At 40.1% G+C, this 25,315-nt stretch overlaps 3 protein-coding genes across 3 annotated transcripts in view; 1 reads left to right on the forward strand and 2 right to left on the reverse strand.

Annotated features, from left to right (window-relative positions):
• Nucleotides 1-13,596, reverse strand: part of Dnaaf6 (dynein axonemal assembly factor 6) — a 51,997-nt gene extending 38,401 nt beyond the window's left edge. The window contains 3 exon segments of the mRNA XM_032889934.1: nucleotides 5,554-5,724; nucleotides 10,634-10,710; nucleotides 13,578-13,596. Of these exon segments, the coding sequence (XP_032745825.1) occupies nucleotides 5,554-5,721 (168 nt within the window). The 5' untranslated portion in view covers nucleotides 5,722-5,724; nucleotides 10,634-10,710; nucleotides 13,578-13,596.
• LOC116888646 (collagen alpha-5(IV) chain-like) overlaps nucleotides 1-25,315 on the reverse strand; it is a 760,537-nt gene that overhangs the window by 274,879 nt on the left and 460,343 nt on the right. The gene's annotated exons all lie outside the window — the stretch shown is intronic.
• Nucleotides 13,619-25,315, forward strand: part of Nup62cl (nucleoporin 62 C-terminal like) — an 82,486-nt gene continuing 70,789 nt past the window's right edge. The window contains exons 1-2 of the mRNA XM_032890170.1: nucleotides 13,619-13,652; nucleotides 13,939-14,120. Coding sequence (XP_032746061.1) covers nucleotides 13,619-13,652; nucleotides 13,939-14,120 — 216 coding nt within the window. The remainder of the gene's footprint in view (nucleotides 13,653-13,938; nucleotides 14,121-25,315) is intronic.

Genomic DNA, 25,315 nt, shown 5'->3' on the forward strand with positions numbered 1-25,315 from the left:
TTCTGGCCAGAGCAATAAGACAACAAAAGGAGGTCAAGGGGATACAGATTGGAAAAGAAGAAGTCAAAATATCACTATTTGCAGATGATATGATAGTATATTTAAGTGATCCCAAATATTCCACCAGAGAACTACTAAAGCTGATAAACAACTTCAGCAAAGTGGCTGGGTATAAAATTAACTCAAATAAATCAGTAGCCTTCCTCTACACAAAAGAGAAACAAGCCGAGAAAGAAATTAGGGAAATGACACCCTTCATAATAGACCCAAATAATATAAAGTACCTCGGTGTGACTTTAACCAAGCAAGTAAAAGATCTGTACAATAAGACACTTCAAGACACTGAAGAAAGAAATTGAAGAAGACCTCAGAAGGTGGAAAGATCTCCCATGCTCATGGATTGGCAGGATTAATATAGTAAAAATGGCCATTTTACCAAAAAGCGATCCTACAGATTCAATGCAATCCCCATCAAAATACCAATCCAATTCTTCAAAGAGTTAGACAGAACAATTTGCAAATTCATCTGGAATAACAAAAACCCAGGATAGCTAAAACTATCCTCAACAATAAAAGGACTTCAGGTGGAAACACTATCCTTGAACTCAAGCAGTATTACAGTATTACAGAGCAATAGTGATAAAAAAACTGCATACTATTGGTACAGAGACAGACAGATAGACCAATGGAACAGAATTGAAGACCCAGAAATGAACCCACACACCTATGGTCACTTGATTTTTGACAAAGGAGCCAAATCCATCCAATGGAAAAAAGATAGCATTTTCAGCAAATGGTGCTGGTTCAACTGGAGGTCAACATGTAGAAGAATGCAGATCGATCCATGCTTATCACCCTGTACAAAGCTTAAGTCCAAGTGGATCAAGGACCTCCACATCAAACCAGACACACTCAAACTAATAGAAGAAAAAACTAGGGAAGCATCTGGAACACATGGGCACTGGAAAAATTTCTGAACAAAACACCAATGGCTTATGCTCTAAGATCAAGAATCGACAAATGGGATCTCATAAAACTGCAAAGCTTCTGTAAGGCAAAAAGGACACTGTGGTTAGGACAAAATGGCAACCAACAGATTGGGAAAGATCTTTACCAATCCTACAACAGATAGAGGCCTTATATCCAAAATATACAAAGAACTCAAAAGTTAGACCGCAGGGAGACAAATAACCCTATTAAAAATGGGGTTCAGAGCTAAACAAAGAATTCACAGCTGAGGAATGCCGAATGGCTGAGAAACACCTAAAGAAATGTTCAACATCTTTAGTCATCAGGGAAATGCAAATCAAAACAACCCTGAGATTTCACCTCACACCAGTGAGAATGGCTAAGATCAAAAACTCAGGTGACAGCAAATGCTGGCGAGGATGTGGAGAAAGAGGAACACTCCTCCATTGTTGGTGGGATTGCAGACTGGTACAACCATTCTGGAAATCAGTCTGGAGGTTCCTCAGAAAATTGGACATTAAACTGCCTGAGGATCCAGCTATACCTCTCTTGGGCATATACCCAAAAGATGCCCCAACATATAAAAAAGACACGTGCTCCACTATGTTCATCGCAGCCTTATTTATAATAGCCAGAAGCTGGGAAGAACCCTGATGCCCTTCAACAGAGGAATGGATACAGAAAATGTGGTACATCTACACAATGGAATATTACTCAGCTATAAAAAACGAGTTTATGAAATTTGTAGACAAATGGTTGGAACTGGAAAATATCATCCTGAGTGAGCTAACCCAATCACAGAAAGACATACATGGTATGCACTCATTGATAAGTGGCTAATAGCCCAAATGCCTGAATTACCCTAGATGCCTAGAACAAATGAAACTCAAGACGGATGATCAAAATGTGAATGCTTCACTCCTTCTTTAAAAGGGGAACAAGAATACCCTTGGCAGGGAAGAGAGAGGCAAAGATTAAAACAGAGACTGAAGGAACACCCATTCAGAGTCTGCCCCACATGTGGCCCATATATATACAGCCACCCAATTAGATAAGATGGATGAAGCAAAGAAGTGCAGAAGTATAGATCGCTCCTGAGAGACACAGCAGAATACAGCAAATACAGAGGCGAATGTCAGCAACAAACCACTGAACTGAGAATAGGACCCCGTTGAAGGAATCAGAAAAGAACTGGAAGAGCTTGAAGGGGCTCGAGACCCCATATGTACAACAATGCCAAGCAACCAGAGCTTCAGGGACTAAGCCACTACCTAAAGACTATACATGGACTGACCCTGGACTCTGACCTCATAGGTAGCAATGAATATCCTAGTAAGAGCACCAGTGGAAGGAAGCCCTGGGTCCTGCTAATACTGAACCCCAGTGAACTAGACTGTTGGGGGAGGGCGGCAATGGGGGAGGGGGAGGGAACACCCATAAGAAGGGAAGGGGAGGGGGATGTTTGCCTGAAACCGGAAAGGAATAACACTTTCAAGTGTATATAAGAAATATTCAAGTTAATAAAAAAAAAAAAGTCCCAGTAACTTTTTATCTCTTCCTACTTTGGGAATGAAATATATCTCTTTCCCACACTTCCTAATGCAGTAACTCCCACATCATAGTGTCAGGTGAATGCCAAACCACTTCTGTTTTCATATGGCCACATGCTTATTTTTGCTATCTTTTTATTAAAATTTTTTAGTGTGCATACCCTTACAGAACAATCTTCACTCTTTCCAAGTCAGTGCGACACATATTTACCCCATCACTTCACTGGCTTCTTTCAGGGATTCTTTGCTATTTCAAGACAACTCAATTTCTTCCTAATTGTTCATTCTAACATCAGACTCTGAAGTACTTATTACTGACAGTCAAAATAGCCCTATTTCCTTGGAGCCTGGCAAAGTACCACCTCTACCTGTCCCCCTTTTTAGTTCTTTCCCTCATCACCCAGGACTTCAGACATGCACAGAAGTTGCAAAGTCTTGTTTGGGTGAGAAGAGTTAATATTTGTCCCAGCAGCTCACCTGGGTCTTTATGATGCTAAACTATTCCAACAGTTATAAATCACAAAATAATAGGTAATCTCTCTACAGTGTGAGAGATGGTTACTACTGTTTTTCAAATGGAGATTTAAAAGCTTTGTGTGAGGAGTTAAGAAACTACCGATATTTTTATGTGAAAATCCCAATAGTATTCTGGACCTTTCTTTCTCTGTGTTTAATCACCGAGGTCACATGAATGTGTGGTACTTTTATTAAATTATTAATCACCAGAATACTAATAGTCAATCAGAGCAAAGCGGTTCTTGGAACATAAGGGCCTCTTATTTTGCAGTGTCTCTTTCCACAGAAAATTTAAATCAGTAGAAATGAAACCGTGAACATTTTAGCAAAAATTGATATGCTCTTCATGGACAGTTATGATCGGATGAGCATATGAGAGCGGAGGGGAGTTCCAATTTATGAACTTAATGAAAAGAACTGATTAAAAATAAAATTTCAAGTGAGAAGATAGAGTGAAATTTTAAAATATCACCTGGTAATTGTTTCTATAAGGACATCATTTAATCCTGTACCATGCACCCTCAGCCAATTATCAAAGAAATTGGTCATTCCAATTCATGCCACTTTGTAATACTGAAGAGATTTTGAACAGCCTTGTCACGGTGTCTGAAGATTGGTGGGATCTTATTTCCCATAAGTCTTGAGATTCCCCTCAGGAGTTTGAAAAACAACAGACTCTCTTCCCGATCTCCCAGAGACTTAACAATTCATTTAGAAGAGGGATCGTGTAAATGAACCAGTGTGTGTGCAACAGTTCTCTTGCTGTTTTTCAGAGTCCATTTTAGAAAACACATCACTCTTGCAATCATTTCCTGGTTCTCAGGATGAATACATGTTAAAAATGAAAGGCATTTTCCCTCCAGGAAAATTTAATAGTTCAGTAGGAACATTAATTCTTCTCCCACTGTACTGAATCTCTGATTCTATACCCTCTTAATGCTATCTGTACAGAGATGTCTGAATGACCAATTATCTCAAAATTGCTTATAACCCACATATACACAATCATATATTATTATGGTAATTTTCTATTATGAATTGTGCAATTCAGTAAAATGATGTTATAGTCTCTATTTTCATAAACACTCATCTTTCCTCCTGGAAATATCCCTAGATGAAAATAACCATCCCTAGATATAAATACTAAAGGCAAGAGGCTTTGTAACCAGGGCCGATCTTTACCTCTGCATCAGTGCCAATTGCAAGTTCTGCTCAACAATATTAAGGGCTTCTGTTTTTCAGATACTTAATATGCTCTATGTAGTATAAGGCCGCCTTTTCCAGGATGTGTGTTCTGGAAATTTAGCATCCTATTTCAACTTGGATAGCAAAATCAACTTGTTTTCCCAACTTCATGGATACATTGCACCTAACATTTTCCTCTGTGTCTTATTTGTCATATATATTTAGTGCTATTATTAATGTCTTGATTTTTCTTTGTTTGGCTCTACTAAGGCTTTCTCTAAATCTTCATGTCTCCTTACCTTGACTCCAAACTGACTTAGTAGTCCCCTCCTACAAATTTTATTTCCATTTAATATCTTACTTAATTCTGGTCCATTTTACCTAATGAAGGTGGATATTGACCTGGGCCACTGTGTTTATGGCCCATTCATAAAATACTTGGTTTTCATACTACGTCAAAAAATTTGGAAAAAATAAATTGATATATACTTTCATTGAACATGGTTTATTTGTGGTCATAGTGAGTAAATTCATTAAAACACTTTTATACAAATTGAAATATTCTGATATATTAGAATAATTATACACTGAACTTGTATCATCATGGCTAGTCTAATTGACAAAGTTCATTTTTATTTATGGAGGGGAGGGTGAAATGGGCATTATATAATGCTGTTTTGGTTATCCAGGAAAGAATAGCAGTGGTCTTAAATTGGTAACTCTTCTATCCTAAATGAGGGCCATCTTGCTGCCACAAGGCTTTAAGGTGTTACCTTTCCAGGTGTTACCAAATGAAAATCACCTGATCAAACACGATATATTTATTTAAGCATGTACTGGGAAGCCCCTATTAGTAGACAGTAGCTATTTTTCCTATTATTTGGCTCGAAGTATTTTTCTGTTTTCATATGCAGATTTTTTAAAAAAATAAGAGACTTGGATTGGGAGATCAATTAATACTGCATAATTGAAAATATTTGCTTTGTAGCAATATTGTCTAGGCATAAACAATCCTAGCTACTGCTCTTTGTAATAGTTGTCAAGCATTCTTTGACCATAAATATAAGTGACAAACATTTTGAAATGTGGCTACCGCTACCATAGTTACAGAACTATTTTCCTATTCAGTGTTCAGGTGGTGTAGAAAAAAATGTAATTATGCTTGCTAGAAATGTACGAGAGGTTATAGTCTCATGCATAATAAGCCTTCCAGCCTCCTATGCATGTATCAGATGACACAGTTCTGCTCCCACAACAAGATGGGAACGAGTTGTTCAAATACAGTTCCACAATTAATTTAATACAATTAATTTATCTTTAAGTATATGATCACCTGTTGAAAATCAAAATCATCCTCTTCTTCGGGATTCAGGAGACTGGACAGTGCTTGCAGGGCCGAGGCAGAAGACAGTGTCTCAAATCGCATATTTTTAGCTTCCATGTTCTTTGTTTCCAACTTCCCTGTTTCTATGTTCTCAGCTTCTGCATTTTCTGATTCCATATTCTGAGGAGGAGGGAGATCATACGTGCTTTTTACTTTTCTCATGTAGCCTTTCTTTTACTGTGTCACTCCACTGCCTCTGTCATATTTGCAAATGCTTATAAGCTCCTGCACACATGTAGTTTGCTAAGTCCCAGAACCCAGGGAAGAGAGTAAACCCAAGCATTGAGCCTGCTTTACTAAAACTTCTTTCTTTTTTCTTTTTTTTTTCTTTTTTTTTTGGAGCTGGGGACCGAACCCAGGGCCTTGCGCTTGCTAGGCAAGCGCTCTACCACTGAGCTAAATCCCCAACCCCTTTACTAAAACTTCTTATTCAGTCTCAGCAGCACACACGAGTTTCTCCCTAAGTGGGTCTTGTTTTTCAGTGTGTGTAAGAATGACCAGAATAAAAAGCTTTAGATATGGCTCAGTTATAAAACGCTTGCCTACCATGTTCAAAGGCCCAGGTTCAATTCCCAGCATTGCAAAAAGCAGAGAGAGAATCCACTTGGTGACTTGATTAAAAGGACAACTTGTTAGAGGCTGTGTACTTGTATTGGGGGACACAGTTTTTAGACTATTTTTTAACATGTTTCATATCTGCTGTATATTCCAATTAGTGAACTAAAAAAGATTTTGCCCCAGGGATATACCCAGATAACCTTTACTTATTTCATATATTTGCCTCGGGTAAATGTGTACCTCTTTGCTTCATTTATTCTGTTAATTAACCTCTGATGAGACCTAGCCTTACACTGACATTTGAAATGAGCATTGGCTCATTTTAGTGAAATTCATGAACAAAGAAGCACGTGTTTTTATGATTATAACAGCAATACTGAATCCTGTCATCCTAGTAGCAATTTTGAAAATAATCCCTGCAGTTACATCCACAGCAGGACAGTTAAGATCTTTAAAAAATACATCTTGGAGGTGTCAGACTTTAATGAGGAGCCTGGAAAGGACTGGAGAGTTGTGCTTATTGTTGCCAAAATGGGCAAAATCGAAATAGGTATCTTTCCCATAATTTTACAGATATTTTTGAAACATCATTTTATAAACTTCACTCCCAGAGAACATTTCTCTAGCTGTTTTAATTACACATGAAAAATTTTCCATTATACCTAGAGTGGTAATAAAAGTCCTGATATAGTCACTTGTCAAAATTGACCTGTATGGACGGTATTTTCCAAGTCTTATTTTATAAATATTTTTTTTTACTTTTTTGTTGAATATATAACTGATTTGGGGATGTTAAGGGTATAAAAAATGTTAGCTACTTCTCTATTTATAATATGCAGAGGCAAAATATCACACTGGCTAAAATAAGAGGCTGGGGTCATGATGTTTGGAATTTGATCCTTCATGGACTTCTTAGCTCTTTGGCTTTGAAAAATTATTTAAATTCTCCCCACCTAAATTTCTTTATCTGGAAAGTAGGAGATAACAGTAGCGTCTATCTCTTTGAATTGTTACAATTAAGTAGCTTAATACATATAAAGGAGTCTGGACTAGTACTTGTTGCATAGTAAATATGCAACCTATGTTAGCTATTATTATTTCTTTAAAAGTTTCATTTTCTTGGACATGAATTTCACTTTTAATGGTAATGTATCCTACATTAGTGATAAAGATCATTACATTGGAAACTCATTAAATCAGAAAAACTGAAATATAAGGTAACAAAGCAACCTCTCTCACAGTCTGGTGTGCTAGGAAATGAATAATTGACACATATGAAATCAAACAGAGAGGGTTCTGTTTATATTTTAAAATTCTTCTTTGATTATGTGTTCATTAAATATTTAGCCAACATAGAAAGCAAAGTGTTTACTGAAATATTTTCTACCTTTGACAGTGAAAGGGAAAAAACACACCCAGTAGCAGATATAATTAGAATCCTGCCTAGAAATTGTACAATGACGTGTTTAAGAAACAAACATAATGGAATTGTTTCTTACATCAACATTACTTACTCTACAAACTTTCTAACATGATGGTCAATTATTCAGTTCCAATGCTGGTAGCTGCTTAAATATGAAAGGCTATACAGCATCATTATTATCTAGACTATAGTACCCACTGATAGTTGTATGATCAGGAGGCTTCTGAGACTCAAATAGGGAGTCAGAGAGAGAAAAAACAAACAAACAAACCATTAAGCTAAGCTGTAAGAAAGATATTCAGAAGTTCCAAATATAGCATCTGATGTAGCCATAGCAAGAGCTACTCAAATAATCCTCTCTGTCTAGCAGGATTTCCTGGATGTAGAGAGATATTCCAAGTGACGTGGAACCCCAGCTCATGTGGGGGTATAGGAAGGGTCTAGTTATTGAGAAATGCCAGGGGTTTGGACACTACTAGATACATATTCAGAATAAGACAGGGATCAAAATTCCAGAGGGAAATAGTAACTGAGCCAGGCCCTGCATTGGGGGCTTTCTGCCATCCAGCAGCCACAGGGGAGGTGATGAAGGAAGATTTGGGCTCACAAAGTATATGGAATACAGGATTGAGAAAAAAAAACAAATTAACTCTAAATTTCTACCAGTTACTTGGGAAGGCTGTGACTGGCTTTGGGGTGGGAACAGGGCAGTGAGGGCACTGAGAAGCTGTACACATAGAAAGAGCATCTTCAAAACCACAGCTGGGATTTGGCCAGCAGTTGATAAATAGTGAATGAAATATGATTAAATTCATAGGAATGTGGCACATCAAAATAGTAACCTTGGAAGGTCACATACTGATGTAAATTATACCATCAATGCTCAAAATATTTTAGAAATTGTCTTTTCTCTTGGCATTCCCTTCATAAGTATCACTAAGAAAATAGATATCATTACGGCATCATTCAGTTTGATTACACATCAGATTTGTCTCTGAGTGACTTCCAGATATATCTAAATATCTACATTCAAAATATGAAGATTTGCTTTCTTGAGAATATTAAAAGGAATATGATACAGGCCTCAAGGCAGTTCTAAAAATACCAGTCTTAAATGCAATTGGAGCAATAGCAACATTATTAGAATAGTATACTAGCCACTCAAAGTGACTGCATTGAAGGAATGACACATCTTGGGGTATAGGTCTGTGTTTAAAAATCCTTCACGGGGTTGGGGATTTAGCTCAGTGGTAGAGCGCTTGCCTAACAAGCGCAAGGTCCAGGGTTCGGTCCCCAGCTCCGAAAAAAAAAGAAAAAAGAAAAAAATCTTTCACAAAAAGTCTTAGTAATATTTTATATATCTGAAACATATTTGCAATTGGACTTCCAAATCCCATTGGACTCACACTGTAGCTAATTGGATTCAAAATTTGATATAATGGACACGTTTACAAAAGTAATATTCCACTATGTGAAATGTAATAACAATCTGTAAGCAAGTATTTCACTATGTGAAATGTAATAACAATCTGTAAGCAAGTAATTAGTCCTGATAAATTTGACAATAAAATTTGAGACACAAAAGAATCACAAGTATTTTTAGAATAACTAAATAGCTCAAAATATCAAAAAGAAATCAATTATATGAAATATTGAAAAGCCTTAAAACCAATGAAAATGAAAATGCTACTAACCTTTTAGAAGTTCGGCAAGCCAAAAATAATATTAAATTAAAAGAGTTAGCAAAGCTCATTTGTCATGATTACCATATTAAAAAAGAAAAGAAAACATGCTTTTGAATTTTTTGTCAGCTTAATACAATCTCAAGTCTAGCAATCGGTGATTTCAGGATATAAACTCTGCCTAATTTTCTGCCTTTCTCACACAATCTTCTCCAACATATATATGTTCTACTTTATGTTAATAATGTACCCTCTAACTTGCAGCCTTTAAATTTCACAGTATATTTTTCTAATTACTAGACCACTAGGGCAGACTAGTGTGGTGATATTTTTAAGAAAAAAATTCTAAAGGTATTGAGCCTATATTTCAATGCAACATTTATAATTCTTTTATCACATTTCTTTTTGACAATTCTATACATACAATCCCATAATGAATTCTGATTACTTTTTCCTCAACATCCTTCCTTATCTTGATCCTATCCCTGTCATCCTTCCCCTCCTCCCCTCTATCAGTTCCTTTCCCAGATTCATGATTTTGGGGAGGGGGGGTATGTTAGCCATTTAGTTTAACCAGGGCCTTCTGTGTGACCACTGAATTTGAACTATCCATTGGAGCTTAGTAGAGTCATCATTGACACAAAGTGAACAAGTCTCCCTTCCTGAATTATCTAATAGTTTGGCAGTGAGAATTGGGGCTCCCTAGTCCATTTTCCATACATACCTTAATATTGACAGGAATATTTTAAATAGGCCGATAGTAGGATAGGGTTGTGGTATAAAGTACTTGCCTAAAATCCTGTATGAGGCCTTGAGCTTGATTCTAAGCAAGCAGGAGGCCGGGTGTGGCAGGGTGGTAAAATGATGAGAGAGAGCAAAGAATCTTTTTCTTGAAATGTGGCCACTCGGAAACTAATTTTTTAAGTCCATGTGTTTTCTTTCTTCCACTCCCCAGTCTATTTTGACCAGCCAATACAAAAAGCAGTGTTCCCAGACAGAGCTTTGATTTCCTTACATCAGCCTGAGTCTTTACAGCCTTCACAAATGAAAATGTAGTTGGGGGACCTGTCTGGCTAACCAGTTAAAACAACAGTCTGGAACTAGCTCAAACCAAAACACTGGGACCAGTTAGGGACTAAAAGTGTTAACCAAGAAGGCTCAAGAGATCCATAACACTGAGGCAGTATCTAGTCAGTCTTTCTTGTCTGTCTATCCGTCCATCTGTCTGTCTATTGGCCTCCATACATGACATTAATAAGAAAGACTATTTAGCTTTTAACTACTTGGAGAAAAGGCAACACCAGCATATTTTACTAAGTACGTACAGTAAATGAAACCAGGAAATGGAAGAATAAAAACAACTCACCAAATATAGCTAGGGGTGTAGCTCTAGGGTAGAGTGCTTGCTAAAAGTGGAAGAAGGCCTGAATTGGATCCCAGGTGCTGCAAGAACAACAATAAATCATCAAATAGCATCCTGTTTGAATTTTGGTAAATAGGTGAAGCCATAGCCCCAAGGAAAAACTAGTTGATGACTGAATGACTTTAAATATTTCAAAGTCTGTTTATCCTCCAAATGAATTTTGCCATTTCTCTTACAACTTTGCTTATATATCTTATTTATCAATTCTAAAAGTATTGAAACTCTTCTGAAAATGCAAAGGTATGATCTCTGCCCATGTCTGAATTAAGTAATAATATTCTGGCTAGTTGTTTGTTTGTTTTTTTTCTATTTTTGGTGATGGTTTAGAATTGAATCTGGGCCCTTATGATTCTAAGGAAGTGTTCTATTGTGTTACACTAACTATTCCTACCATTAAAAAATTTATTGGGGGTTGGGATTTAGCTCAGTGGTGGGCGCTTGACTGCAAGTGCAAGGCCCTGGGTTCGGTCCTCAGCTCGGACCAAAAAAAAAAATTATTAGGGTAGGGCAGGGGTGGGGGAGGGGGCTGACAGGATGGCTCAGTGGTTAAGAGTACCACTACTCTCTCAGAAGACTCTAGTTCCCAGCACCTATATCAGACAGCCTGAAAATGCCTGTGAATCCAGCTCCAAGAAGGTCCAACATCTCAGGCCTCCATGAGCAGCTGCATTCCTATAAACATAACCCCCAGAGAGACAGACATAATTAATTTTTTGACAACTATACTCATCAGTAATTCTTTGCCTATTAAAACTAATTTCGTTATGGATTGGGGATGTATTTTTCAATAGTTGTGTTTTTAAGCATGCCAACAGTCCAGGGTCCAGCAGGAAGTAATAGTGTTACATCTTTAAAACATTCAAGAATAATTTCCTTTTTTATACTTTTAACATTACTACATAAAAATATTCATAAATGTGGGATCTTAACAAGGTTTCTGTCTCAAAGTTAAAATATAGTTAATGGAAACTGTTTTTTTTTAAGTACCTGGAATCTTATATACAAATACATACAATCCAAGACTTGAGGTATGACTACTCAGAAGGCTCATGCACTTCAGGCAAGTCTAGACTACAGAGGACTCCCCTAGCCCAGCCTGGGCAACTTAGTGAGCCATTGTCTCAAAATGAAAAATGAGGGGCTGGAGAGATGGCTCAGTGGTTAAGAGCACTGACTGCTCTTCCAGAGGTTCTGAGTTCAAATCCCAGCAACCACATGGTGGCTCACAGCCATCTGTAATGAGATCTGATGCCCCTCTTCTGGTGTGTCTCTGAGAACAGCTACAGTGTACTTATATATAAAAATAAATCTTTAAAAAAAAAAAAAAAAGAAAAATGAGAAACAAAAAAAGGAAAAACTTGGGGATAGGGTCCAGTGGTGGCATCTTACCTAAAAATAAAATCCTAAACCTCACTTGATTTAATAATTCCTGTGTCTCCATTTTATCTAGGGTATTTATTTAAAAAAAAAATGGAGTGTCTACCATCCTTTTAAAGATGCGTTGCTTTGCTTTTGTTTTTAAAATTTGATCTCCCTAACTCGACCAAGCTGATCTTGAACTCCTGGGCTCAAAGGACCCTCAAAGGACCTCAGCCTCCCTAGTAGCTGGTATTACATGAGCTCAAAAGTGAATTTTTATTCTGAGATGGAAAACTTCATTTTTACCGGACTCATCCTGAGTCATCAAAACTACATAGTATGCTTGCTATCCTAGTACTTGGAAGGCTGTGGCAGAAGGATCTTAAATTTCAGGGAGCCTAAATAGTAAATGGGATGGGGTGCTATATAAGCACATTCCAGGCAAACTTATTACACTTGGCAATAATTTGTTCTTAGTTTTGTATTCCACTTCTACATAAAAAGAACATACTGGGGGTTGGGGATTTAGCTCAGTGGTTAGGCGCTTACCCTGGCAAGCGCCAAGGCCCTGGGTTGGTCTAACTCGAAAAAAAAAAAAAACAGTACCCTTTGGGGTTGGGATTTGGCTCAGTGGTAGGCGCTTGCCTAGGAGCGCAAAAGGTCCTGAGTTCGATCCCCCAGCCCGAAGAGGGAATAAACAAACAAAAAAAAAAACATAAACTGGTAATTTTTTCTTTCAGTTTTGAAATGTACTACTAAGGTCAAAAATTGGTTTGTTTTACTTCTGTAATCTGTTCTGAATCCCCTATCATAGCAGAAAAATTCATGATTAATGATCTTTATCTCTCAACTGAACTCGGTTTTTCCCATTCCTGAGATTCAATTTTAGCCAAATTGTGTGTTTTCAAAAAGGTAAATTCAAAATGACAAAATACTCTCCTATTCTTTGGTTGGTAATACTATCTTAAAAATACAATAAATGTGAGCGTGACCATGGCCTCCATTCTTAAGATGTGAAATAGCGGCCTCAGAACTTTCAGGTCACTAAATTCCCTCCCGGCGGTGGGGAGCCATTTTATTTATTCTTTCCTGCTGAACGTTGAAGCCTCCTCCTCCACTTCCCAATTAAGGTTTGCTGGTCAAGTGCTGCAGCATGTTCACATAAAGCGGAAGGTACAGTCCCAACTTTGAGCACCAGACCTACCTACAAATTGTTTTTTTTAACGGAAAGTGGTGGTGGTGGTGGTGGTGGTGTGTGGGGGGGCACTGAGTGTGTGTGAAATTTGAGAAAGGAAAATTGGGAAATATTTAGAGGTTCAGCACCCATTCCTTCTCTAGTTTTCTAGAAACAACATCCTGCTTCTGGGATTGAGCAGGGTGGGAGGGGCTTTGGGCCTCCACTTTCAGCAACACAGGGCTTTTCAGGGCTATCTCCTTGAGCCCTTTAGTATTTTAAGTTCTCCCTAGTTTCTCCGATAGTCACAGCACTGAGCACCCTGTTTCCCTCCTAAGTTTCTATTTTCCTCACCTTGGTCAGTGCTCTGGTCACAGCCTAGGGGCCGAAAATAGATGGCGGCTCGCTGTGCGTCGCTCTGTTGCCTGGGTAACAACTTTGTTTAATCCCACCCCCCTACAGCCACCTGTAGTTCCCGCTTGACTCTACTAGCCAATCAAAAAAGAGTCTCCTTTGAAACAATCCCAGCGTCAACCAATCCCAGCGCGTCCCGTTCCGCGTCTATGGCCGCCCTTTCTAGTTAAGTAGGTCGACCGGGGATCCGTCGCTGCTGGCTCCTGGGAGTTCTCCGCTTCTCCGCTAGAGTAGCTCCGAGTACGGGCCCGCCCCCTTCTCTCGGACTGCCTCTCTCTCGGCCTCCGCCTTCACTTTGTAGACGGGATAGCGAGCTTGCACAGCCGAGGAGGTAAGAGCCGGACGTTAACGTTTGTTCCGCAGGCTTTTCGCGGCGAGCTTTTCCGCCGCCCCCCGCTCCAACCTCCCACCCCTACCCGGTCGCGAATTCCCGGTCTGGGAATTCAGTACCTTCAGCGGATCGCGAGCGGCGGACGCAGAAAGGTAGGACTCCTGGGCCCGGGTGGAAAAGCGTTGGTCTCCGCGATGCTCTGGCTCTTCACACCCCCCTCCCGCGACAGAAACACGTGTTGTACCGACTCCGTCCTTCTAGGCTCTCGTTCCACCCCATTTGTCTGACAGTGATCAGGAACCAACCCGTGATGCGGGAGTGGCAGGTAGGATTATGCTTTTATTCCGTAAGGGTCCAGCAAGCAGGTCTGTCAGGAGCCCAGGGTGGCAGGAAATAGTCTGTCCAGGGCCCAGGAAAGCAGATCAAATCCGGGGGTCAGTCCGGAGTCCGAGGAAGCAGGTCAGTCAGGAGCAGGAGGAAAGCAGGTCCGTCCAGGGGAGTCCGTCCCAGGGCCAGGAGAAGCAGAGTCCGTCGGGGTCTGTCCGGGAGCCCAGGAGGAAGGCAGGTCAAATCGGGGGTCTGTCAGGAGCCAGGAGAAAGCAGGTCCGTCCAGGGAATCCGTCCAGGAGTCCAGGAGAAAGCAGGTCAGTCTGGGGCCCGGGAGGAAAGCAGGTCCATCCAGGGATCCGTCCAGGGGTCCTTCTGGGGTCCGAGAAAGCAGGTCAGTCCTGGAGCCAGGGAGGGAGGGAGCAGGTCCCGTTCAGGCCCAGGAGAAAAGCCGGTCGTCAGGAGCCCAGGAGGAAAAGCAGGTCCATTCAAGGGATCCGTCCGGGGTCCTTCTGGGGGTCCGAGAAAAGCAGGTCAGTCCTGGAGCCAGGGAGGGAAGGAGCGGGTCCGTTCAGGGGGAGCCAGGAGGAAAGCCGGTCCGTCCAAGGCCCAGGAGAAAGGTCCATTCGGAGGATCCGTCCAGGGGGAGTCCTTCTGGGGTCCGGAAAGCAGAGTCAGTCCTGGAGCCAGGGAGGGGAGGGCGGGTCCGTCCAGGAGCCAGGAGGAAAGCCCAGGTCCATCCAGGATCCGTCCGGGGCCCAGGAGGAAGCCAGGTCCATCCAGGGGATCCGTCCGGGGCCAGGAGGAAAGCGGGTCCGTCCAGGAGCCCGAGAGGAAAGCAGGTCCTTCAGGGGTCCGTCCGGGAGTCCGAGAGGAAAGCGGGTCTGTCCGGAGGTCCGTCCGTGAGTCCGAGAGAAATAAGTCCGTCCCGGGCCCAGGATGGAGAGCAGGTCGTCCAGGCCAGGATGGGGGAGCAAGGTGGTCCGCAGGCCCCAGAAGCAGTTCGTCCAAGAACCCCAGGGCGGGAGAAGGTCAGTCCGGAACCAGGAGAAGCCAGGGTCCGTCCAGAGTCAGGAGAAAGCGGGTCCGTCAAGGCCAGGGAGAAAGCAGGTCCGTCCAGGAGCCGGAGGAGCAGGGGCAGGAGCAGGTCTGTCCAGGAAGCAGGATGGGGGAGCAGGTCCGTCCCAGAGCCCGGGATGGGGGGGCAGGTCAGTCATGGCCCCCAGAGGCAGACAGGTTCGTCCAAGAACCCCAGGGCGGGGAGAGCAGGTCAGTCCATAGGCCCCCCCAGAAGGAGCAGGTTCGTCCAAGAACCCCAGGGGCGGGGAAGAGCAGGTCAGTCTGGGCCCCCAGAAGAGCAGGTTCGTCCAAGAACCCGGGGCGGGAGAGGCAGGTCCGGTCCACTTAGCCCCAGAGAAAGCAGGTTCGTCCAAGAACCCGGGGCCCAGAGAGGGGTCAGTCCAGGAACCAGGAGGAAGCGGGTCCGTCCGGAGGTCCAGGAGAAAGCCCAGGTCCGTCGAGGAGCCAGGGAGAAAGCGGGTCCGTCCGGAGTCCAGGAGAAAGCAGGTCCGTCCAGGAGCCCGGAGGAGGGGGGGATCAGGTCTGTCCGGGAGCCAGGGAGGGAAAGCAGGTCTGTCAGGAGCCCCGGAAAACAGATCCGTCAGGGGTTCCGTCCAGGGTCCTTGAGAAAGCGGGTCCGTCTGGGGATCAGGAGAAAGCGGTCTGTCCGGGATCCAGGAGAAGGGGTCCGTCAGGCCCAGGGTCAGGGTCGCGAGGGAGCAGGTCAATCCGGGAACCCGGGGAGAAGTGGGGAGTGGAGGAAGCAGGTCGTCCGAGGCCAGGAAAGCTAGTCAGTCAAGAGCCCAGGGGGTGGGGTGGGGAATCAGGTCTGTCCTGGAGCCCAGGGGTGGGGCTATGGCCTGTCCTGGAATGGGGGTGGGGGGCAGGTCTGTCTAGGAGCCAGGGGAGGCGGTCGGTCCAAGAAAAAGCAGGTCTGTCCAGGAGCCCCCGAGAGAAAGCAGAGGGATCAGCTGGTAAGATGCTCATGCAGAGAGAGCACTGTTGCAGCCACAGTGCCTCCTAAGTCCTGGGAAAGTCTCCGGGCAAAGTGCCCAGCTTCCCCTGCTCTGGAGAAGGGAAGCCTAGGTGTTTTGTACCCTTAGTCCTTTGATAAGGGAAGTAAAGTATCTTCATATTAGAGGAGTTGCCCACAATTGCTTGATTTAGTAGGTTGTAAAGGAGAAAGGTAGGAAAAAATGGTCTAAGGTGGGTGGATATATGATTCCAATTTAAGCTAGGAGACATAGGATGAGTGTTGAATATTTTTTGTTTTTCCCAGGGAGGAATTCGATTTCAGAAGGTACTGAACTATTGTCACTTGTCTGGGCTACTATGCTGCATAAGTTCACATATGTGAAGAGGAAGTGATAATGAAGTTTTAGTAATTTATTATTCTGCTTGTTATGATGTAAGATAAACAAAAATATGGGAGTATCTAAATTATTGACTTTTTAGCCAAATAAGCAATACCATCATTCCCCTTGTTACTGTGGGTGATCACAGTTGAAATGACTTCCGTTTTGTTAAGTCCCTAGATAGTTCTACAGCGCGTTTTATACATACATACATGGATGTATATATCAGTTGGTTTCCTTGTTTGGTCTTTGTTGTGCCCCTTTCTTCATTAATTCTACATTTGTAATATTCAGCCACTGTTTTGGGAATCTTTTGACCCTGAGTCATAGAAGGAAATATGTTTTAAGAACTGGGTGTAAGGGATTATGTCTGTACTTTGGAAAGCACTAGACTGAAGCAGGAGGATCACAAGTTCAAGGCCTAAGTAGCAAGCCACTTCCATTTAAAAAAACAACTTTATACTGTACCTGTAATACACAATAGACGATATAATCGAAATGTTTATAAAATCAGTAATATGTGCAAGTACAATCTAACACTATATTTTTTTAGATATAGATCATGATCTATTAATAAATCGTCTTTAATTGTGAAAAACACTGGCCTTACACCACTGTGTTTCAGACTTACTTTCGTATCCCTTAACTGAATTTATCAAAACCACAGATTGTTCTGGAATGCTCTGGAAATTGGTTCTATGTGTTTGTTTACAGCACAGTGGCAGATGTAAAGGTGTTTAGTCCCCCTTCCCACTTGGAAAAGTAAGTGCTGTTTATTTTAGGGATAATAATGGACCCTTCGAGATTTGGTTTGCCTCTACAAGATGGAGTCTGGGGCCTAGTGTTGTTTTCCAGAAGGTAGAGGATATAGAAAATGGTGGCTCCCAGACTCGAGATGAACCTACCTCTCAGGGACTTGCAGGCAGAAACTTCGAGGTTGCGAAACATCGTGACTTGAGACACTCAGTGACTTGCCTAGATTCCTGATGTCAGTGAGTGATTCTCAGAGAATAGGACCTCCCTTGACTCACTTAAATCCAATAGTATTGTCCAGCCTGCTTTAATAGTAGATCAGATCTAGAAGGAAGAGAAGTGCATAGTGCTTCCCCTCCTTGCCTAGCCTAAGCCCTGGTAGCTGAATTTGACTTCTAATTCTGTTCTAAAGTCATGAAATTTTAAGGTTGTAAAAGATTGGGCAAAATACACCTGAAGGTTTCTATGGGTTTCTAGCTATAGAAATAGGATATCACTTAGACAGTCTTTTAGAATATATGTAACCACTTTAAAATACTGGCTAAATAGCTAATTATACCAGCATTCAAAGAAATTAAAAATGAAAATTTCTCCCATCCTGTATCCAATAATTATACTATTCCTCACATAAGTCCTTTGTTTATAACCCGCAGATTTTATACAGGGATTTTAAGCTTGTTTACAAGTTTTGGTGTTTACTTGTTTGTTAATATTGTCATGGGAATTTTTTTTGTGTTTAATATTCTTTAAATTTGACTGAATAACCTAACAATATTCTAAATTAGGGGACTTGGTTTTATCCTATTTAGCCTAAAATAAATAACCAAGTTCCAGTTTTCTGTTTACAAACTAACAGTCTAAAATCTTGATTAAAAATCGTTTATACAAATTTTGCCTTCCATTCTGTTGAACTTAAGAAGTCGACAGGAAGGCCTGAGGCCTGGACTTGTGTAGAGTGTCTGCCCCCTTTACGTTTGAATGCGTATTAGCTAGTTTATTGTGCTCAAGCAGCAGCAGTTGGCTGCAATATCTGTTTTATGGAAGAGTTATTTGCATTTTTAAACCAAATAGACATTTATTTTCAAAATGATTTTTAAAATAATATGAATACAGACTTGACTCAAAGGAGACCAAAAGCCTAATAACACTCACATTGATTAGCTTTCTTTAGGAATATCTTCTTCCCAAAATTTTATGTCTCTTAATTTTAATTTAATTTTTACAAGTAGCCAATTAAGTTGACTATAAGAAAGGCTATAATTGATCTTAGCACACCTTTTGCTTCTCTTATTGACACCTACCAAATTTTTTTTGTCCTCTATATTCTAGAACATTAAAATCCCTCTTACAGAAAATTATGAGATAATTTTCAAACAGCAAAAATAGTCGGTGATATTCCACCATAGAATACACTCACTGTAGATGCTAAGTTTGGCTATATATTTTTTAGGTGCTTTTTTGATTTGAGACATGATACAAGGGCTCACATGTTTTTAAGGAGACCATAAGGCCTCAGATACAAGTTGAGGTTACAGTGATCTTTCTGACGGGGTGTTGTATTCAAACCTAGGGTCATCTTTAAAGATCAGTACAACTTTTACCTTCTTTAAGCTATCTCTCAGTCTCCAAAAGAAATGTTTTTTTTTTTTGTTTAATTTTTTTCTGAGAATTTTGTGCACTGTATTTTGACCAAAACCATCACCCTCCAACTCTAACCTTTCTCTTTTTTACAATAACATTACAAACAAAGCCTCAAGTTTATTTTTAATTCCTATTTTGATGGCTGATAAAAGTAAAAATGTGTGTGTGTGTGTGTGTGTGTGTGTGTGTGTGTAGATATAGATGGCTGAGAGTGGCTTAGTGGATAAGAGAACTGGTTGCTCTTCAGAGGACGGGTTCTATATGCTCAGTGCCCATACAGGATCAAAGGATTGTGCACAACCTTCTAATTTCCAATTCCAGAGTATTGGACACCCTCTTTTGGACTCCATGAGAACTGCCTGCATGTAACAGCCAGACGATACACATATCCAGTAAATAAAAAAATGCATGGAAAACATGCTTAGCAAGAATCAGAACTTCAACTTTGTTCTTGACTATCTAGTGGAAGAGTAGCCTTGAGTACATAAAACTCTGTATTTTTTTTAATGAGGGTGGTATCTAGAGAGGAGCCTCAGGAGTTAAGAAACTATCCTGTCTGCTTCTGCAGAAGAACCTGAGTTCAGTGGCTTTTATACCACTAACTCACGATCTCCTGTAACTCAGTTCAGGGGATCAGGATACCCTCTTCTCTTACCTCCATAGGTCCCAGGCACACAAGTGGTACACAGACATATAGAGCAGGCAAAAAGCGTCTATACTTTATTTTTTACTTAAGAAATTTATTAACTCGATCTCTTTATTTTTTGTAAGATATAAGATGTTATTTTTAACACATTTTAAATGCCAACATTTTTCTTTTCTTTCCTTTCCTTCCTCCCTAGTCTGTGTATTCACCTATTCTCTATCTTTATTTTATTCTTTTTTTTTTTGCGCCTATGTCTCCAAACTTTTGGACCAATTTTCATGTTAGACATCTTTGAAGCGCTCTCGCTTTGTGTTTCCATCATTATTTGATTTATTTACCAGTTTTGTTCAATATTTTACTCTCTTCCCCTCCCCAAACCTCTTTTCTTGGGTTTTCCTCCTCCTTTTCATATGCTCTACACTCTCTTCAAGTCCTTTTATACCTTTTAGGCACCCCTAAGGTCTTCCTGCTCTAAAAAGCCCTCTTTTTTAGTTCCCCTTCTCTACATTCCCTCTTTTGACTTTGCCCACCTTCCTTGGTGGGGTACTACCTTGCTCTTTTTTTCTAATCATTCTAACTGCTTCTCTCTCTCTCTCTCTCTCTCTCTCTCTCTTCTCTCTGTCACACACACACACATGCCTTTGCACTTTTAACACTATTCCAGAGAGAGGAAGATTGCTGCCTAGTAATTTACAAGTTTTCTTTTCCAAATATTGTACATTTATTTCCCTCTTTGTTTCCATAGGTGGTGGGACCTTACACATACTCAGAAGCAGCATCATACTTGTAATTTTGAAGACTTTTCTTTGAGGTTTAAAAAGTGTATTATTATTATTATTATTATTATTTTAGGTAGCATACAAATTATGTTTCATGGTGACATTTTCCATGACCATCCTATTATAATTTGTTCAAATCATATATGCCCTTTACCCACTCTTCTCCTACACCCCTCCTCCAAGCTCCCTCTTACCTCCTAAATAGTCCTGCTTTTATGTCTTTGGTCTTTGGGTTTTTAGGTTTCTTCTGAAATAGAGATCATAGAAGCGCGCAAGGCTCCATAAGATATTTAACGTGAACTTAGAACTCCAAGCCTATATCAGAAGCCCTGTATTTTTACTTTGATAGAGCAAAATGGCAAACCTGTGCATATGCATTCTTCCCCATTTCCTCTCAATATGTGTGTACAAATCCCACATCGCCAGCTGTTGCTTTGCACGCTAATAGGGTTTTAAAATAAAACTCCTGTCAGTAGCCATGCAGAATATTCATAGAGTTGTCATCCAGACCATTAGTAGTAAATAAAGTCAGTGTGCTTTGAGAATTAGCTCACTTAACTCTCAGCCTCAGTGCTTTCTATACAGGCTTTTTATATATCTTGGTAGATCACGTAGCTCTTCTTCTGCAACGATTTGAGCTCTTTTAGCCTTTCCCGCACTTTTCTAATGAATGGTATGCTAAAGAACTCACACACCCATCAGATGTGGCTATTCATAGAAATTCAACTGTTATTTGATAGTGCATTTTTTGCATTTCTGGCAGACCTTTCATCGAGTGTTCCTGGGAGGAAAAGTGTTCATGGAACTCTCAGAGGTTTGTCAAGTAACTAGGCATTTTAGAAAATGCTATCTCCAAGGAAAAATAAACTATTTGCCTTCTAAGAAGGTGGGAACAATTTTAATAAATTATATGACCCAGTTTCTATGGTGGTTACCTCTCGACAGTTATGGTCAAAAATGTAGGGAAATAATAGTACAAATAATCCAGAACAAATGTTTATACCACCTGAGAGACAAAAGCCCTCTGGCTATTAATTTGCCAAAATGACTTCTAATAGGCACCCAGGCTTGAATTCATCTTTCTTCCATTTGAGCCCTTTGATCATCTTCCTAATGTTGTAGCGATTATTATCAAAATACAATTATTATGTCCATTTTTACTTAATAGATGCTTCTCTTTAAAACATGTGTGGAGTGTTACAGAAAATAGAGTTTCTCCAGCTTTCATCAGATCAGAATTCCTTCATATGGAACATTAACAAGGAATTTTTAGACTCAATACATTTCCCTTTATAATTAGTCTCTGCTTAGGAGTTGAGTGACACACTGTTTGTTTTCTGAAGTGTCCTACTGCTCATTTATTGATCCCAGATCTGTCCTAGTACCTAAAAATGTTCCTAGATCAATAAACAGATAAATGACAGTCAGGGAAAGGACAATGCAGTTAATTTGCGTAAGATAAATGAATAAATGTATTTTTGATTTGAAAATTCAATTTATGTTCAGTTTTCTGCTCAGCTGGTGTTCTATAATTACCCCTGGATTTGTTGATCCTTCACTGACAACATCAAGGATAACTCCGGTATTTAAATCTTTGGAAAAGCTTTCACATAGTATTTAATTAAATTGAATTAAAGATAAGGTAATTTTATTGAGAGCCTTTGAAGTGAATTATTTAAAAAAATATTTTGATTTCTCACCTAGTGGAACCAGCAAAATTTAGAAACAAGGAAAGCGATGCACCCATGCATTTGGGTCCAGCACAGTCTGCCAGGTATTTGCACTCAGTGAGCTGTTTCATTTCCCTCCAGTAATTTAGCTAATTTAAGAAGCCTTATTTAGATTTGTACTGGCGTGGCTGAGAACATCTGGCACGCTGCTTCAAACAGCCCTCAAAAGTGAGCTGTGAGCAGTGCCTTCCAGGCGTAGGCTTGTAGTTTCGCGCAAGGCGTTATTAGTCATCATTTTTCTTTAAATGTGTGTACTTCTGTTCAGTCATCCGAGATAGAATTGTGGCAGCACAGACTCAACACTGCAAAGCTACGATGTACTTAGAGTGGCTTGGGCAGGCTGTGGACACAGAAAGGGGAGAAAACAAGCTTTCAGCACATGGAAAAAGGTATCAAGAGACAGACAGGTAGCCCACCGACGTTGACCCAGAGATGTACACAGCTACATAGCTCTTTGTTTTTCCTTTTAAAGAAAATACGACCTGTACAGGGACATCAAAAGTGTGAACCATTGTCCTGTTTATCAAATGTAGGACCTTTGGATTATCTTCAGGGTTGAAAAACCATAAAGGAACTATTTCCCGTTAAGGCGATATTTCCTAAATTAAGGATTATAATTAGAATATCTATTTAAACTTGGACAAAGTAATCAAGTAAAGAAAACTTACCGCCAACATGCAGAAAGTAATATTGAAGAAAACACATATGTCAGTCCCATTAAAGTAACAAAGCAGTTATTCACTCATTGAGATAGTCATGATGTATTTTAATATTAATTTTTTATAATTAAAAAATAATCAGACAATGTAATACATCTTTCCTCCCATGGACAATTCAGGTTTGAACATTGAAACCCATTGGAAGCTGAGTAGGCTAGTGAATTGGATCTGAGAATCTCCCCACCAGCTTTTTCTTTAACTCAGCACATCCCCAACTACACTGCAAACACTTCTTTAGAAAACATTAACTATGATTTTTACAAGAATCTTAAAGTGACACCTAAAAAGTGATGAGCCAGAAGATGTACTAGACAAATATCAACCAAAAAACAAACAAACAAACAAATAGCAAGGCAGCACTGAGCTCAGACAAAATATGATTTAATGTAATTTAGCAAGAAACAGATCCTTCACATTGATGGAAGAGAAAATTGTTGCCAGAGAGAGTAATAATAGCACAAGTTCCATGTAGAAGGTCCCTCAATGGTTGTTTTTATGTAAACACAATGAAGCAAAAATAAATGGGAATTCTAGAGAGAATGGACAAATCATGCAACGATGGTACTTGAAAAATAGCTCTTATTAGAAACTATAGCTGGGTAAAAAGTCACTCTCAGCACTAAGGTCTGCTACTTAGATGAAGGAAATAATTGATTCATGTTTTTTAGCACAAAGTCACCTTCTGAAAGAAATGATTTGAAGAGATTTTATAGCCCAAGTCAATTAGAAACAACTTAAAGGCAATGCTATAATTGAAAATTAGGTTTTCAGCATTTCAGCAAAGAAGAATAAAGGGTGGTAGGCGAGGTCATCTTTTATGGCTACTCAAGCACTGTCTTTTCCTTTGCAGTGTGCACTGCAGGTACTAATGACAGCCCATAAATCTGAAAGTGTTCATTTGTACTCCAAGAGTCAGTCACAGTGGTTCATACCCTAGATCCCAGCACTCTGGAGGCTGAGATAGAAGGATTGCCATGAATTCAAGGGCAGCCTGGGAGTACATCATTAAGTCCCAGGGCAGCCAGGGCTGCACAGTGAGACCTTGTCAAAATATGCCAAAATTTCCTGTTACAAGATCAACATCATGATTAACAAATGCTGGGATTTTCATCAGCTTGCACCTTTATCATAGATATAGCTATATTTCATGATTTGGGTAAATGGGAATCTATAAACATAAAAGCATATAATTACATACAGTAAAAAATCTAATATACTCCCTATATATACATAGCACTAGAGCCCAGGAGAGAAATATTACCTAGACAAATTAAATACAGCATCATGCTCTTACTCTCTCTCTCTACTGTACCTCCTTCCTGAGACTGGATTTATCTCCACATGGAACTCACCAAATGGAGATCACAGCTATAAGCCGTTAAAAGCAAGTATAGATAACTTCTTAAAATAAGCATCCAGTGATTAGCTCGTTCAACATGGTCCTTTTGAGCTATTGTCTCCCTCTAAAACCCATGATAGTAATACTCAATTTTAAGGAATATGTACTGCTTCATATTTTAACCTCAGAAATGAAAACTAGTTGAGACCGTGTGCTGTCCAGGTGGTAGTCTTGATATCCTAATCCTCCTTGTGCACACAAGCAACGTGAAAATCTCTAGGATCAACGTTTGCATGGTAGGCAGCTGGGGTGAAAAGCTCAGAGATGGGGATGGCTTGACTCCTAGTGGGCAGCAGTTGTGGGGAGGAGTATGTTGAACAGATTTCAATTATCAGTACGCAAATGGAGCAAAGGAATGCTAGTTTCTATGTTTACAGTTGGTTAAAAGGTATATAGCAAAAGTGGTTTCCAGAAGGAAGGAAGGAAAGAAGGAAGGAAGGAAGGAAGGAAGGAAGGAAGGGCTGGGAAGGAAGGCAGGCAGGCAGGCAGGCAGGCAGGGGAGGGAGGGGTATGAGTGCTGAAGAAACTTCTTTAAAGCTTACACGATGTAAGTTGCTTGATATTTGGGGGCGTGGAGTTTGGATTAATATTTCATTCTACATGGCTTTCTGGTTTAAGTGGCAACAAGGTAGAGTTTGCCCTAAGTTTTATGAGATTAGATGATCAGTCTATGTTTTTCTGCTCAGCTTATTCAGAGCAATGGTCTGACCTCACTGGTAAGAATATTTATTTTTAAATTGTTATGTAAAATGAAAGAATAACAGTAATAGGACTCTAACACTGAAACTCTGTAGCTTTGATATTTGAGCAAAAAGTAACTATCTCTTGATTAAAGAATAATTTGGTAATATTTTAAACAAATGTCTGTTTGTTCATTCTCTCTATTTTTTATGGTTTGATACTGTCTTTCCTTTTAGGAAATGTAAAAGGATCTAAACA

This window comes from Rattus rattus, chromosome X (assembly GCF_011064425.1).
Source record: "Rattus rattus isolate New Zealand chromosome X, Rrattus_CSIRO_v1, whole genome shotgun sequence".
NCBI classification, from domain to species: domain Eukaryota; kingdom Metazoa; phylum Chordata; class Mammalia; order Rodentia; family Muridae; genus Rattus; species Rattus rattus.